At 38.4% G+C, this 12,845-nt stretch overlaps 1 protein-coding gene across 7 annotated transcripts in view; it reads right to left on the bottom strand.

Annotated features, from left to right (window-relative positions):
- Positions 1–12,845, bottom strand: part of dmxl2 (Dmx-like 2) — a 141,501-nt gene that overhangs the window by 30,838 nt on the left and 97,818 nt on the right. For 6 of the 7 annotated variants that reach the window (XR_006309475.1, XM_043677364.1, XM_043677363.1 and 3 more), the window contains 5 exons: positions 12,562–12,810; positions 10,258–10,430; positions 9,611–9,753; positions 2,450–2,535; positions 698–899 (listed from right to left, as the gene is read on the bottom strand). Coding sequence is in view for 6 of the 7 variants with exons in the window: in XM_043677364.1 (XP_043533299.1) it covers positions 698–899; positions 2,450–2,535; positions 9,611–9,753; positions 10,258–10,430; positions 12,562–12,810 (853 nt within the window). In the remaining variant the exon portion in view is untranslated. Of the gene's footprint in view, positions 1–697; positions 900–2,449; positions 2,536–8,011; positions 8,265–9,610; positions 9,754–10,257; positions 10,431–12,561; positions 12,811–12,845 lie in introns of those variants that run through there. The other variant, XM_043677366.1, reaches the window with a different exon arrangement.

The raw sequence follows: 12,845 nt of genomic DNA, 5'->3' as shown, positions 1-12,845 counted from the left end.
AGGGATGAATGCAGACTTCCCCAGTTTCCTCAGTCCCCCTCCCCCCACCTTATCTCAATCCGAACCCTCGGACTCAGCACCGCCTTCTTGACCTGCAATCTTCTTCCCGACCTCTCCCCCCCACCCCCTCTCCGCCCTATCACCCTCACCTTAACCTCTTTCCACCTATCGCATTCTCAATGCCCCTCCCCCAAGTCCCTCCTCCCTACCTTTTATCTTAGCCTGCTTGGCACACCCTCCTCATTCCTGAAGAAGGGCTTATGCCTGAAACGTCGATTCACCTGCTCCTTGGATGCTGCCTGACCTGCTGCGCTTTTCCAGCAACAAATTTTTCAGCTCTGATCTCCAGCATCTGCAGTCCTCACTTTCTCCAGGTTGTATGGTCCTCTCCTGCTTTTTCTTGTGTTTGACCTTCAGGGTCAACTACTTTCATATTTCTTTAACTCACCTAACAATCATCTATGACGAAAGTTTGTGGCAATTATTTTATATCTTGCAACCTTTGTTTCCTTTTCATGGGATTTAGGACAATAAAAAATAACTTACCAATAATTATTTTGAATATACTTTTTTACATTTACTCTCTGGGAATAGTTATAGGATACATACTTAAGGCACAGGTAATCAAAGTTACCAAAATGCTTTTATTTGACCTTCTAAAAATGTACTAAACGGCATCTTCTGTTTGTTCCCTTACTTAAATGGAGTATTTTCTGGTTCAAGCATTGCTTTGTGTCGCAAAATGGCTGGTCCAGCAGCTGCCGAGAAATCACTTGGGTAGGTGTTAATATAACTTGGAGGTGGGCCTTCAAATTGTTCCATTTTTGCCTGTAGCAATTGTTGCCAGTTTTCTAAAGTCTTAATGACAGCATTGCCCAATGGTGAAGTTACTGGAAGATCTGTGAACAAAGTTAAACATTTATTTTGAAGAACAAAATTGGAAGTCAGTTTTTAAAAACAGCTTTCACCTCTCATGTAAAATTTAAACTAAAATTATTTTGCTTTTCAAAATCAAAGTGAATACTGTTTGGATGAAAAAAACCTTAACTTTATTATTCATCCTGTTTGAATATTTGATTTTTTATTATTAACCAGAAAAATTTACAAATTGCAAAACTATTTTTTATTGCTAAAGCAATTAAAAACCCTTGTATACCGCTTTTAACTTTGTATCTTTCATAAATTTCTTGAAAAAAAAGCAGACGCATTTCAGCAGAGAATCCATATGTTAAATAAGTCTTTCCAGCTGATTCAACCTATGAGCTTATTCAATTGTTTTTGTTTACTGCACATGTAGGAATTTATATTTATTGTGTATACTGGGGCAGATTATAATACAGCAAGATGACGAAGGTAGATTGTTAAAATATGGGCTGCCACAAAACATATTCAATACAGAAAAGTGAGAGATGATACATTTTGATAGGATAAATCAGAGGGGAATGCAATAAACTAAACGTTACAATTTTTAAAAGGAGGCGAAGGAAGAGAGAGACCTGGGAATACTTGTGCACAGATCTTTGAAAATGTCAGAACAGATTAACAGAAGTTATAAAAATAATGAGGTCCGAGGCTTTATAAACAGTACCAGAAAGTTATGCAAAGCCTATATAAAGTACGAGGTCTGCATCTGCTGATATCTTGTGCCTAGAATTGGACACATTTGAGTAAGGACATAAGGGCTTTGCTCAAGGTACCGAATGTTTTCAGGGATCATAGTTACATGGTTAAATAGGAAAAACTGGAATTGCTCTCTACAGAGCAGTGAGAAGCCTTAATGGAGTTATTTAGAATCATGAAAGGTTGACACTGGTAACAGTTTCTATTAATTTCTCCAATAACTGAAAGGTTAATTGCCAGAGAACAAAAGTTTAAGATGTTTGGCAAATAAAAAGAGGCAACATGGGGAAAAGCTTCAGGTTCTCACTTGCTTCAGGTCTGAAAGCCAATAGTGGATATAGATTCTATAGTAGCTTGTGAAAGGAACTGCATGAATACTTGAAGAAAAATGTGCAGGACTGTTGTGAGAGCAGCGGAGTAGGATTAACATTACTGCTCTATGAAACACTGGTGCACTGCATGCTAACCAGTGTCTGCAGTTCTTTGTTTTATTTTACCTTTATCAATCTGTTCACAATATTTTAAATTAATTTTGTTAGAAGCATGGAATTACATTGAAATTTTCAGCTTTTTGCTATCCTTCAACATAAGAAAATAATTAAATAATGAAACAGATTCAACAACTGAGTAACAATTGCCTCCATAAAGTTTTTTTTTAAAAAACAGAACAAAAGGTTAAATTCTAATTCTTAACACTTGCAAAGAGTAAATGTTTAAAGTATTTTTTTTTAATTCAAAAGATTGGTAATGTTTGAAAATCAGGATGATTTGTTTTAATTCTTACAAAATACCTCCAATAATGATTGAAACAAACAGAAAAGTCTAGTACCTGCAAATTCCAATCCTGCAACAGGAAAGAAGTTTCTCACATTGTTCAATGCAAGCTTAACCATTCCTAAACGTATCAGTGCCCAGCTGTAAAATAAATGTAAATGTCTTTAACAGACACAAATTTTTGATTTTACCACTTAAACTGGAGATTAAATCAACACTGAATTGAAGATTATTAACTCATTCTGTTCTATCTGATTGTCTTGAATCAAATAAATTATTAGTACTCATTTTTTAAATCATTCTGCAAGCAACATAAAAGGATACAATGGCCGATTTTTGCCAAAAATTGACCAAGTGTCAATTTCAGGCAATTTAATGGAAGCTTTCTCTCTGAATGACCTCATGCAATTTTAGTCAAAAAAGTGTGGTGCTGGAAAAGCACAGCAGGTCAGACAGCATCCAACGAGCAGGAGAGTCGACATTTCAGGCATAAGGTTTTCATCAGGAATTCCTGATGAAGGACTTATACCTGAAACATAAACTCTCCTGATCCTCTGATGCAGTCTGTTCTGCTGTGCTTTTCCAGTGCCACACGTTTTGCCTCTGATCTCCAGCATCTGCAGTCCTCACTTCCTCCTCATGCAATTTCACACTGCTGACCTCATTGTGTATATACCTTGCCTCTGTGGCACTGCCCTTGAGGTGTCATGCATTCCACCAGTGGCGGATGTATAGTACACGCCATTGCTGAGACCTCCCAAGATTTATGCCAACAATACAATATTTAAAGCACAGCAGTGCACTAGTTCAAAAGCTGCCAGCCAGAAATAGCTCTTCACAGTACACGTAGTGGGAGGGAAATGAAAAAAAACCTTCTGGAGGGCAAGAGGTGGCATGGAACTCATGTTCATAAATGTATTGCCATTATCATCTGTATGACTGATTGTCATTGTAACAGCAGCTACAAGAAGCAAGCTATACAGGCAACCACCTAAGCGCCATATCATCTGAAATTCTATTGCAGACAGTGACACTTATTCCCTTACACCTGGCAGTGCATAACATGTTGGTGTAGTTCAATATATGAGCATCACATATTGGAAAACATTCCAATAGTTGAAATCAACTTTTATTGAACAACATCAAAGCCAAGAAAAATCAAACAGAAAAAGCTACATTTGTCTCTGGAAACAAACAGGCTGTCTGCCTTTCAAACAACACCAATTTACAACAAATGCTTATTCACTCAACTCACATCTCTTGGAAAGGCAACCGAGGCCTCTATGCTAAGTGTCAATTAAATCCGGTCCACTTAATGCTGCACCGCTCTGTCATGCAGATGCCAATTTTCCTGCTGTACAATGTATTCATCTTCTTCCTTGGAAGACTGCAGCCATTTCCCAGCTCTTCAGTAACTACTACATCTCCTCTTCATCTGTTATAGTTGTGCAGGGCAGAACAAGCAAATATTATGGGGCACATACTGTCTTGACTGTACTGCAAGCTTCGCGCCCCCCTGTGTAAGAACAGGCAACATTGAATACACTCAGCTTCAGTCAGGGATGGTTGTGCAAGAAAGTCTTCAATCATGGTTACAAGGGGTGGCCCTTGTTTCCCATTAACCATCCTTGTAAGGTATCCAGCCTTTGAAATGAAGCAGGAAAATGGGGGCTTCCCAAGGATGTAGGCATCATGGCAACATCCAGCATACCTGGAACAGACTTCCAGGACATGCTGCTAATGATCACAAATAATTTGTACACTGAATGGAAACCTTTTATGTTGATGAAGTTAGCATGTTATGATACAGCAGTCTCAAGGGAATGTGCGTTGACTGCAACCTCTCGCACCAAGGGAAAAATGCTATGTTGGCAAAGCCTACTGATCTGACTGCAGGTCTAACCTCTTTATGGGGAAATGAAAATATGTCGTGCGATCTGGCACAAATAGCATTGAAGAGGTTGAGGAGGAACAAATATGTCAGCTAACCCAGAACCCACCATCAACCTCAGTGGTTACCAAACAGCCTCCACAAAAGAAGTCGAACCTGAAGATCCAGTCAAGATACAGAGGAGATACAGGATACCCAGAATCTATTGTCTTCAAAGCTGTTTTCCTTCAGATGCGTGAAGTGCATTGCCACTGTAGAATGAAGATTCCCAGGGTACTTCCGCAGAGCCATGTCATCTGCAGAAGTAGGACTTGCGATGTAAAGGAATGAGTGGCTATCCTATCAACCATGGCCATCAAGATGACAACTGCTAAATTTTTTATGTAACTAATTGCTTCCAAGGATCCACTGAGGATCTCTGTGGGATCTTTCAATCCTGGTAAGGCTTTTATCAATGCTATTTGTGCCAGATCGCACAAATTTTCATTTTCATTCGACTTCTTTTGTGGAGGCTGTTTGGTAACCACTGAGGTTGATGGTGGGTTCTGGGTTAGCTGACATATTTGTTCCTCCTCAACCTCTCTGCTCCTTTATTATACCATGGCTACAGCAATGATGCTTGTTCCAAAAGACCAATAGGAGAGTATAAGAAACAAAATATCTTCTTGTAGTGACAGTAATTATGATCTGCATCTCACGAATGCATAGACATACAGTGGGAACTTGCAGGGTTTCAACAAGGAGAACCAGGAGTGCCTCTACATTGACTTTGACATAGTGGACCCTATTTTGTTGTTTTTTTTTCTTTTTAGTTACCTCTTGTCCTGAGCTTGCTACATTGGCAGAGGTGATGTCGGCAAGGTCGGCCCAGCCACAAAAGATGGTGCATGATGATCAGCAACTTCATCATTGCTTGGGTCCGGCACTGATGGCAAAGGCGAAGAAGTGACAGAAGCAACATCAACAAAATGGGCCCAGTGGGGAGAGAAGTGACTCTGACGTTGGTGGTTTGATGTAGGTGACAGTGAGGCAGTGGCGGAGGAGAATCAATCCAGCAGCGAAAGATTGTGCCTGAAGAGTGGCGACTTCAACATTGGTTAGGTCCGGTGTAGACACCAGTGAGGTGGTGGAAGAGGGATGCTGGAGCAGGCAGCGTTGATGATTGGCTGGCTCAGGATCTCTCTTTAAGATATGTCTTTCTATGTATTTTCTTATTCTTAAAATTATTCAAAATGGCACTGCATTATGGCAACAGTGGAAAAGCTTTTCACTCTATTTTATTGTTTTTCTCACTGTAAAATACATGTGACCATAAAAGCATTCATTCATCCAATATTTTCAATACAAGCAATGCGTACAGAAGATTTTAAGTGTCATAGGAGTATGGAGACTTTACCCCCACCATCAACAAGATAGGCAGCATTGCAATACAAATGCATGTTGGCTAATACTTACAGTTCAAGGTGAGGTCAGTTTTGTTCCCTTGTGCAGCCAATGAGATCTTGGCTTGTCTTTCAATTGTGGCCTGCAGATGACACTTTTAAGGTCACCTGTGATTATTCCTGCTTCACACAGATGACTAATCAATTTAAAATATCCAATGATGTGGTCAAGATTGCTCAGGGCCAGGATATGTATCCCACATATTTAACATGTATGGTACTATGATTTCAACTTGTACTGCATAAGTTCAATGCTAAATAATGCAATTTTCCCTTGAAGGGTTTCACAGTACTCACACAGAGTCTGTATATTCAGACAAAAGAAAAGAAAAATACTTACTCCACCCAGTTCAGGTGTGGTCAAAGCCATTTCCATTGCATATTTACGATTCAGATGAGGACACAAGGTAACACGTCACAATTTGCTGAGTGACTTGCTGGTAACCTAGGGACACCTCCCAAAAGGGTTTTATGTTCTTTTCTTCCTTGCAGTCCTCGTTAAACCCAGTTCTGAGTTTCCAAACATTACCAGCCAACTGTAATTTACATTTTTGTCTCGAACATTACCCTGAGCCCTGACCCTATAAATTTAAGATATGCCAGCTATCATGCTGCATAATCATTTGTTTCAAAGCCAGAGTGGTGGTTACTATTGATGACCCCCTTCCCACAGTAAGCGGTTGCCTCCTGCTGTTATACCTTCTCAATTATTTCCACTCTGCATTCCAGCATGCTGTCTTTAATCACCACAACTGACACTAACTTCCCTACCACAGCAGTGGTCCCTTATAATCTCCTTGATTTTTAGTGAGCATACTGCCAGGACTGACCACAGCCCACCCTCTTCACTGTTTGGAAGGACAGTTCTGACTGATCAGTGACTGGATCCCTAACATATCTGTGCAACTTCCTGGTTGACTTATTGTGAATCTTACTGCACTGGACTTGCAGGACTGGCCATGGCCCATTCCCTGGACTGCAGTCATAGGGAGCTTCTGACCCTGACCTCCCACCCCACAAGGCTGACTGACAGTGCCCAAACTACTGGACGGATATTGAACATTGTCTTTGACTGACTGGAGTAGGCTTGAAGGGGTGAATGGCTTACTCCTGCTTCTATTTTCTATATTTCTATGTCTTAGGGTGAGGACTGTCCAGCTGAAGCAATTTGTCCAAAGGAATCCCTTTGCAAATTCTACTTCAATGTAAGCCAGTACTTACAACTGTCTGGCTCAAACTCCACCAGGCTCACTGGGTGCCTGGGTAAGTCATGGTAGAGGTACATAATACAAAGCATTGTAATAAGGCTAAGACAATATTACTCTACATTCAGACGCTATGAGCAGAAATGTCCTATACCCTGAGTGATGCTAGTAATGACAAGAAATGTGGGAAAATACAGTAAGATTAAAGCAAATCTGAATCTTGAATAATTTTTTTTTCAATATTTCCCTGAAGGTTTCATCAGTGAGGTCATACTCAGGTTGAGACGTGGCCCAACATATATCATTCCTATTTAGCTTGCAATTCTCCTGAGAAATCAGATGGCAAGAATTCCCAGCTTGAAAGTCGGGTGGTTAATCAGCAGGATGCAGTTTACTGCTTGCTTCTCCATGCCTCCACTTTAGTGTCCCTCCATCAATCCATTCTCAAATGTTTCATAGGCAGTATTCTCCTCTAACCACTTGCCATCAGCAAATCACCAGTTTCACTTCAGTATCTTGACTGATTTCAGACCAACTCAGAATCCACTTCAGCCTCTCTGGACTTCATTTTAGAGCTCAGAGGCTCCATAGGTCACTGCTTGCTCCTATAAGTCACTTTGATGCACCCATACAGGATGCATTTAATGGCAGTTTGCTGCATTTCTTAGTGCTCATGTACGTGCCTACTTGATGGTTACCAATCTCTGAATTGCACAGCTTTATAGCCAGAAAGCAGGAAGTATTAGTAGTTGAGGAGGATGGGGTGATGACAGTTATTGAGTGGTGATGCTGCTTAATAAGGCTTGTAGCTCATGAGCACTGATGAGGTTTGTGTGCATCAGCAGAGTTAGAGTCTGAGATAACAAAGAGATGGTCAAATTTACCTTGGTGGAGTGTAGATCATCGACCTTTTACTGCACTATTGTGCATTCTATCTGACCGTGACAGTACCTGCGTCTGTGTCCAGAATGGTTACAATTAGTACTTGGCCTCCTCCAGTGGTCCACTGGGTAGAGGATGGCCCTCTTCTCGACCACCCTGTCCACCAGGATGTCTAGGCCACTATGTGGAAAGCTTCCATTTCTCAGACACTTTCACTTCCCAAGAAGACAGATCATGAAGCAATTCCTGGCTCGTAGCATCTGAAATGGTGTGCAGCTAAGCTTTAAATATGATGCCAGTGGGCTTGTATACAAGGAGGGAAATATTACTCCTCTTGCCATATGACTATACAAAGGCACCAAACAGGCTGAATGTGTAAATGTAAAGGAATGGAATACCATGTAGGAATGATTGCTGTAAGTCATGAAGGGTCTTCCACCATGAAGTTCCCTGAAAATGGGAAAATGCAGCATTTGCAACTACACTTTTTAAAGAGTTTAGCACAGTTGTTCTGACTCAAGTTTCTGTTTCAAATTGAATGGTAAATTCTACCATTTTAGGGTCATTGTTTTCAAGGGGATCTTATAATTTGAGCTCATTTCTTAAACCTGCCTCAATATACAATACTAGATCTAAAATAGACTGATCTCAGGTTGGATCCACAGCATATTGTTCTAGGAAGCTGTCCAAAATATATTCTTTTCATTCCTACTCATGGCTACCTCTGCAAATATGTTTTTCCCAATCTATATGAATATTAAGGTCACCTATAATTTAATGTACTGCCTCTTTCACACATCTTCATTATCTCCTGAATTATTCTCTGTCTTACAGTTTAACTACTGGTAAAGGTCCTATAGACTACTCCAAATATTGTCTTTTTCAGCTTGTTTTTTTTTCACCTCTATCCATATGGATTCTATGTCTTCTCATCTAAAATCATTTTTTGACATTGTACTTATTCCACCTTGCACAAACAAAACTAGTCCATACCCTTTCCTTCCAACTGTTCTTTTGAAAAGTCACACATCCCTGAATATTTAGTTCCCAGCTTTGATGTCTTCAGAACCTTGGCTTCATAATGACTAAAAGATAATAGCCATTAACCTTTATGTGTGCTGTTAATTCATTTATTTTGTCCACAGTACTAAATACATTTAAATAAAGAACCATTAATTTAGCCTTTTTCCTATATTTTCCCCGTTTGATCCCATGTACTGCTTATTTTAATGTTTGTTCACTCTGTTCCTTGCTGTTCCATTCCAGTGGTCATTACCTGACTACATACCTTGCAATATGCCATATCTTTGTGCTTTGAAAGCCTATATATCTTCTCTACAGCTCTCCCACCTCACCCCTCCCAGAGATTATTACCTTGGAGGATCTGCTTTCTAATTTGGTTCTTAACTGTTAAAATTCTTTCTGTAGAACCTCCTTTCTAGCCCTATCAATGCTATTTCCTTCACTGCTTAAACCCTAATCACCAGCAATTGAGAGATCCAGGAAATAGGGAACTTATCTATTGAAAGTCACAAGTCAATGATGTTGCTGGAATCTGGTTACAGCATTCACTTGTATTGAAAGGGGGAAATTTCAGAATGAAAGGATTTCTCCCTCCATTTTATTCCCCTGAAAACTGAATTATACTCCTCCAATTCTATGCAATATGAGTATTCTGTAAGCACTGTAATAGACACATTAACAAACCCGCAAATGACTTGTCTATTGGTTTATTAAAGGTAAATTTAAATGTACATAAGGTAGCTGCTACTGCAACAAGGATCCTTTTAACTAACCTGTAAGAGTTAGGATCTGAATGCTCTTGTAGCTGAGTGTCAGAAATAAAAGCATCATCTTCATCATCATCATCATCATCATCACTAGGGATACTTTCATCTGAGTCATACATAAACCCGCTCTCAGATGGAGGCAAGAATGGCTTAAAGTACAAACAAAAATGATTAAAATAGAACTAGTTGAAAAAACTTGAAACTATATAGTAATTAGTAACATATTTTGCAATATTATTGAATTTAACAGGAAAGTCAAGCATTCAATGAACTCTTTTCCATACTATCCTGCAGCCATTTTCGGTATAGAATTTGTCAGAGGCATTTCAGGACAATTTTATTTGGATAATGCTTTTTTTGACATAATGTAGGTAACTGCCCACAGCACAGCACAGCACCTCGGGAGTGAAATGCTATGTAGACCTAGAAAATGTACAGGAGGTCAGGCGGCATCTGAAGGTCAGGAGATTCAACGTTTTGGGCAGGACCCTTCATCATTCAGTATCTGGAGTCCTCACCATCTCCTAGATGTTACGTAGACTTAACTTGAATATATGAAGACTGAATCAAGTTTTCATGATATAATAAAGTGAATCAAAATATTAATGGACTAATAAATTTGCACCAATACTTTTAAGATATATTGCACTCACTTTGGCGACAAAATAATCCCACATACTGAGCTCAGGTGGAATAAACTTTTCTTTGTATGATGGTCTCTCTGCTGGTACTGGCGGTGGGGTTGAAGTTTCCTTTACAGGCCTACCAGGAACCAACATCTTCATATTAAATCTCCGTCGATATCGGTCAATGTCCTCTGGAGGAACTGTTCAAAGCAATGAGACAGATATACTGAATGAAACCTTTGGCAGTGTAGTTGCCTACATTGGTCATAATGGTTGACCTAAACTCAAAACATCTTAATTTAGCATGATTACCTTAAGATCCTTAGATTAATAGTCCAAAAGTAAATAAAAATGGAATTCAAGCTCTTTACCAGACAGTCAACAGGAATTATTAAAAGTTGATAAGAATCATTCTCAAAGATAACACAAAAGGTCCATATTGTACTAATTATTAAGGTGGTTTCTTTCAAATACAATAAAGACAGAATGTACTCAAGATTAATCCTGAACTATCCATTTATTTTCAAATGACAAGCATGGAAAGTTAGCAATGATTCCACACAAATATTTGTTCAGGTGTGAAAAGAGGACATATAAGTTGGTACAAAAGCTGATAATCAGTGGAAGATAAATTAAAAGTTATTTTGCAGATTAAAACTTCGACCCCAAATGCTCCTGAAATTCATTTATTTTGCTGACATCTGAGCAGAGTCACAAAGTTACCTGCAACTAACAAAAAACTTTGAAAAGGTTTTATCAAAATTTCAAGTCAAAATCAGAATACATCATAGTTGCACTTTAAGAAAATGGAGAGTAAATTTATTTGGGCTGTCAAATCTGTGTTTGACTCAATCCAGCCAGTTTTCTGCCAAACGGATGTTGTGTTAAAATTCACCCAGTGAATTTTACTTTACAGATCACAGCAAAATCGTATACCTTACAGCAAGTTAGATAATTTTGTTCATTCATTACAGTGCTGCTATTTCAGACACTATTGAATCTCAATTATGTCAGCCTTCCACTACACTCCAAATCATGCTATTTTAAATCACATTTTGTTAATTACAAAGTGATACCTTTACTTTGTTCATTCATTACAGTGCTGCTATTTCAGACACTATTGAATCTCTCAATTATGTCAGCCTTCCACTACACTCCAAATCATGCTATTTTAAATCACATTTTGTTAATTACAAAGTGATACCTTTACATAAAGGGATTAGATGTTATAATAAAATGCATCTTTTTGATTGGGTAACAGCTTTAGAGAAGTTTAAACATATTACCATTTTTCTGAAATGTAGATTTATTTACAGATCTATAGTATTTTTGGGAACAGAAAAAGGAAGAAGAAAGTTACTCCAAGGAAGGGATAAGTTCCAACCCAAGAAAAGCACACTACACTCCACAGCAACCAACATTACCACTCACCATCCAGTCCTGTGGTGTGCTGTGTACCAGTCTCACAGCTGGAAGAGACAGGCACAGCTACTGATCCTGTCTTCAAGTCAGTATGTTGTTCCAAATTTGGTACAGCTGAAATGTATGGTTCACCTGTACCACAAATTAGTTTTTAATTTAAAATACATACCATTCAATTCTGAAATCTTGGTGCTGAAAAAATAATTCTGCTCCATTACTTTAGGGCTTTATATTCAGTACTTGATAACTGAATTTTATTGCTCTTAATTTACAAATATATTCAATAATTTTGAAATGAATAAAACTAAATCTATTGTATTCTTTAAAGGGAGAACCTCAACACTGTTAATAGTTATCTAAATCAATAAATACACCCTACTATTGAGAGTTCAAGAGTTTATTACTACTTGATTGCAGGTATCTTCACGCTGGGGAAAAAAAATTTGAACCTCACCATCACTTACGTGATATATGACTTGCAGACTACTGCTCAAAATAATTTCATCAGTCAAAATGAAGTTTTGAGGTTATAAATCAGATGTGGAAAATATAATCTCAAACAAGACTGAAAAAAAAATATTCAGAAGCATCAATAGTAATGCCACAAACTAGATATGATAAAAAGCATAATTTATAAAAAGTAACATTCAGGATTCCCCAGTCACACTAAGAGTGCATGTATGGAATGCACAGTAGGCTGAAGATGATGAATGCAATTATAAATGTGGTGTCACAACCAAATCCAAACAATTTAGGGAGAACCACATCAATCTCAGTTTTAAAATTAACACTTGATTTATCATCATGTAGGTAATATGGAAGTAAGTTTTAAACTTCTACCATTTTATGTTAAATGCACTGTATAAAATCAAGTTGCTGTTACTGGTGTTATATAATAAATTAATGTACCTGGTGTAAGTTCTGGCCGTTTTTTGGGTTTTACTATCATTTTTGCACCTCCCCCAAATACTGCAGCCCAAGTTCGATTATTTAGTGGATGAGCAACTAATCGAAAGAGTTCTTTGCTATCTTGAGTAGCAAGACCATGGATCAAAAGGCTTAGGTAAACACCAATCACTGCCTCACAAAGCAACACATTCAATTTGGGTTGATCATCTTCCTGAGCTGTTCCAAGAAGATTAATGAGTGATGAAACACCTGTAAGAAATAAATGGTGTATTTTAACTAATCAA

Source organism: Chiloscyllium plagiosum, chromosome 36, assembly GCF_004010195.1.
Source record: "Chiloscyllium plagiosum isolate BGI_BamShark_2017 chromosome 36, ASM401019v2, whole genome shotgun sequence".
Classification (NCBI taxonomy): Eukaryota; Metazoa; Chordata; class Chondrichthyes; order Orectolobiformes; family Hemiscylliidae; genus Chiloscyllium; species Chiloscyllium plagiosum.
The sequence above is the reverse complement of the archived record's forward strand: the minus strand, read 5'-3'. Positions and strand labels throughout refer to the sequence as shown.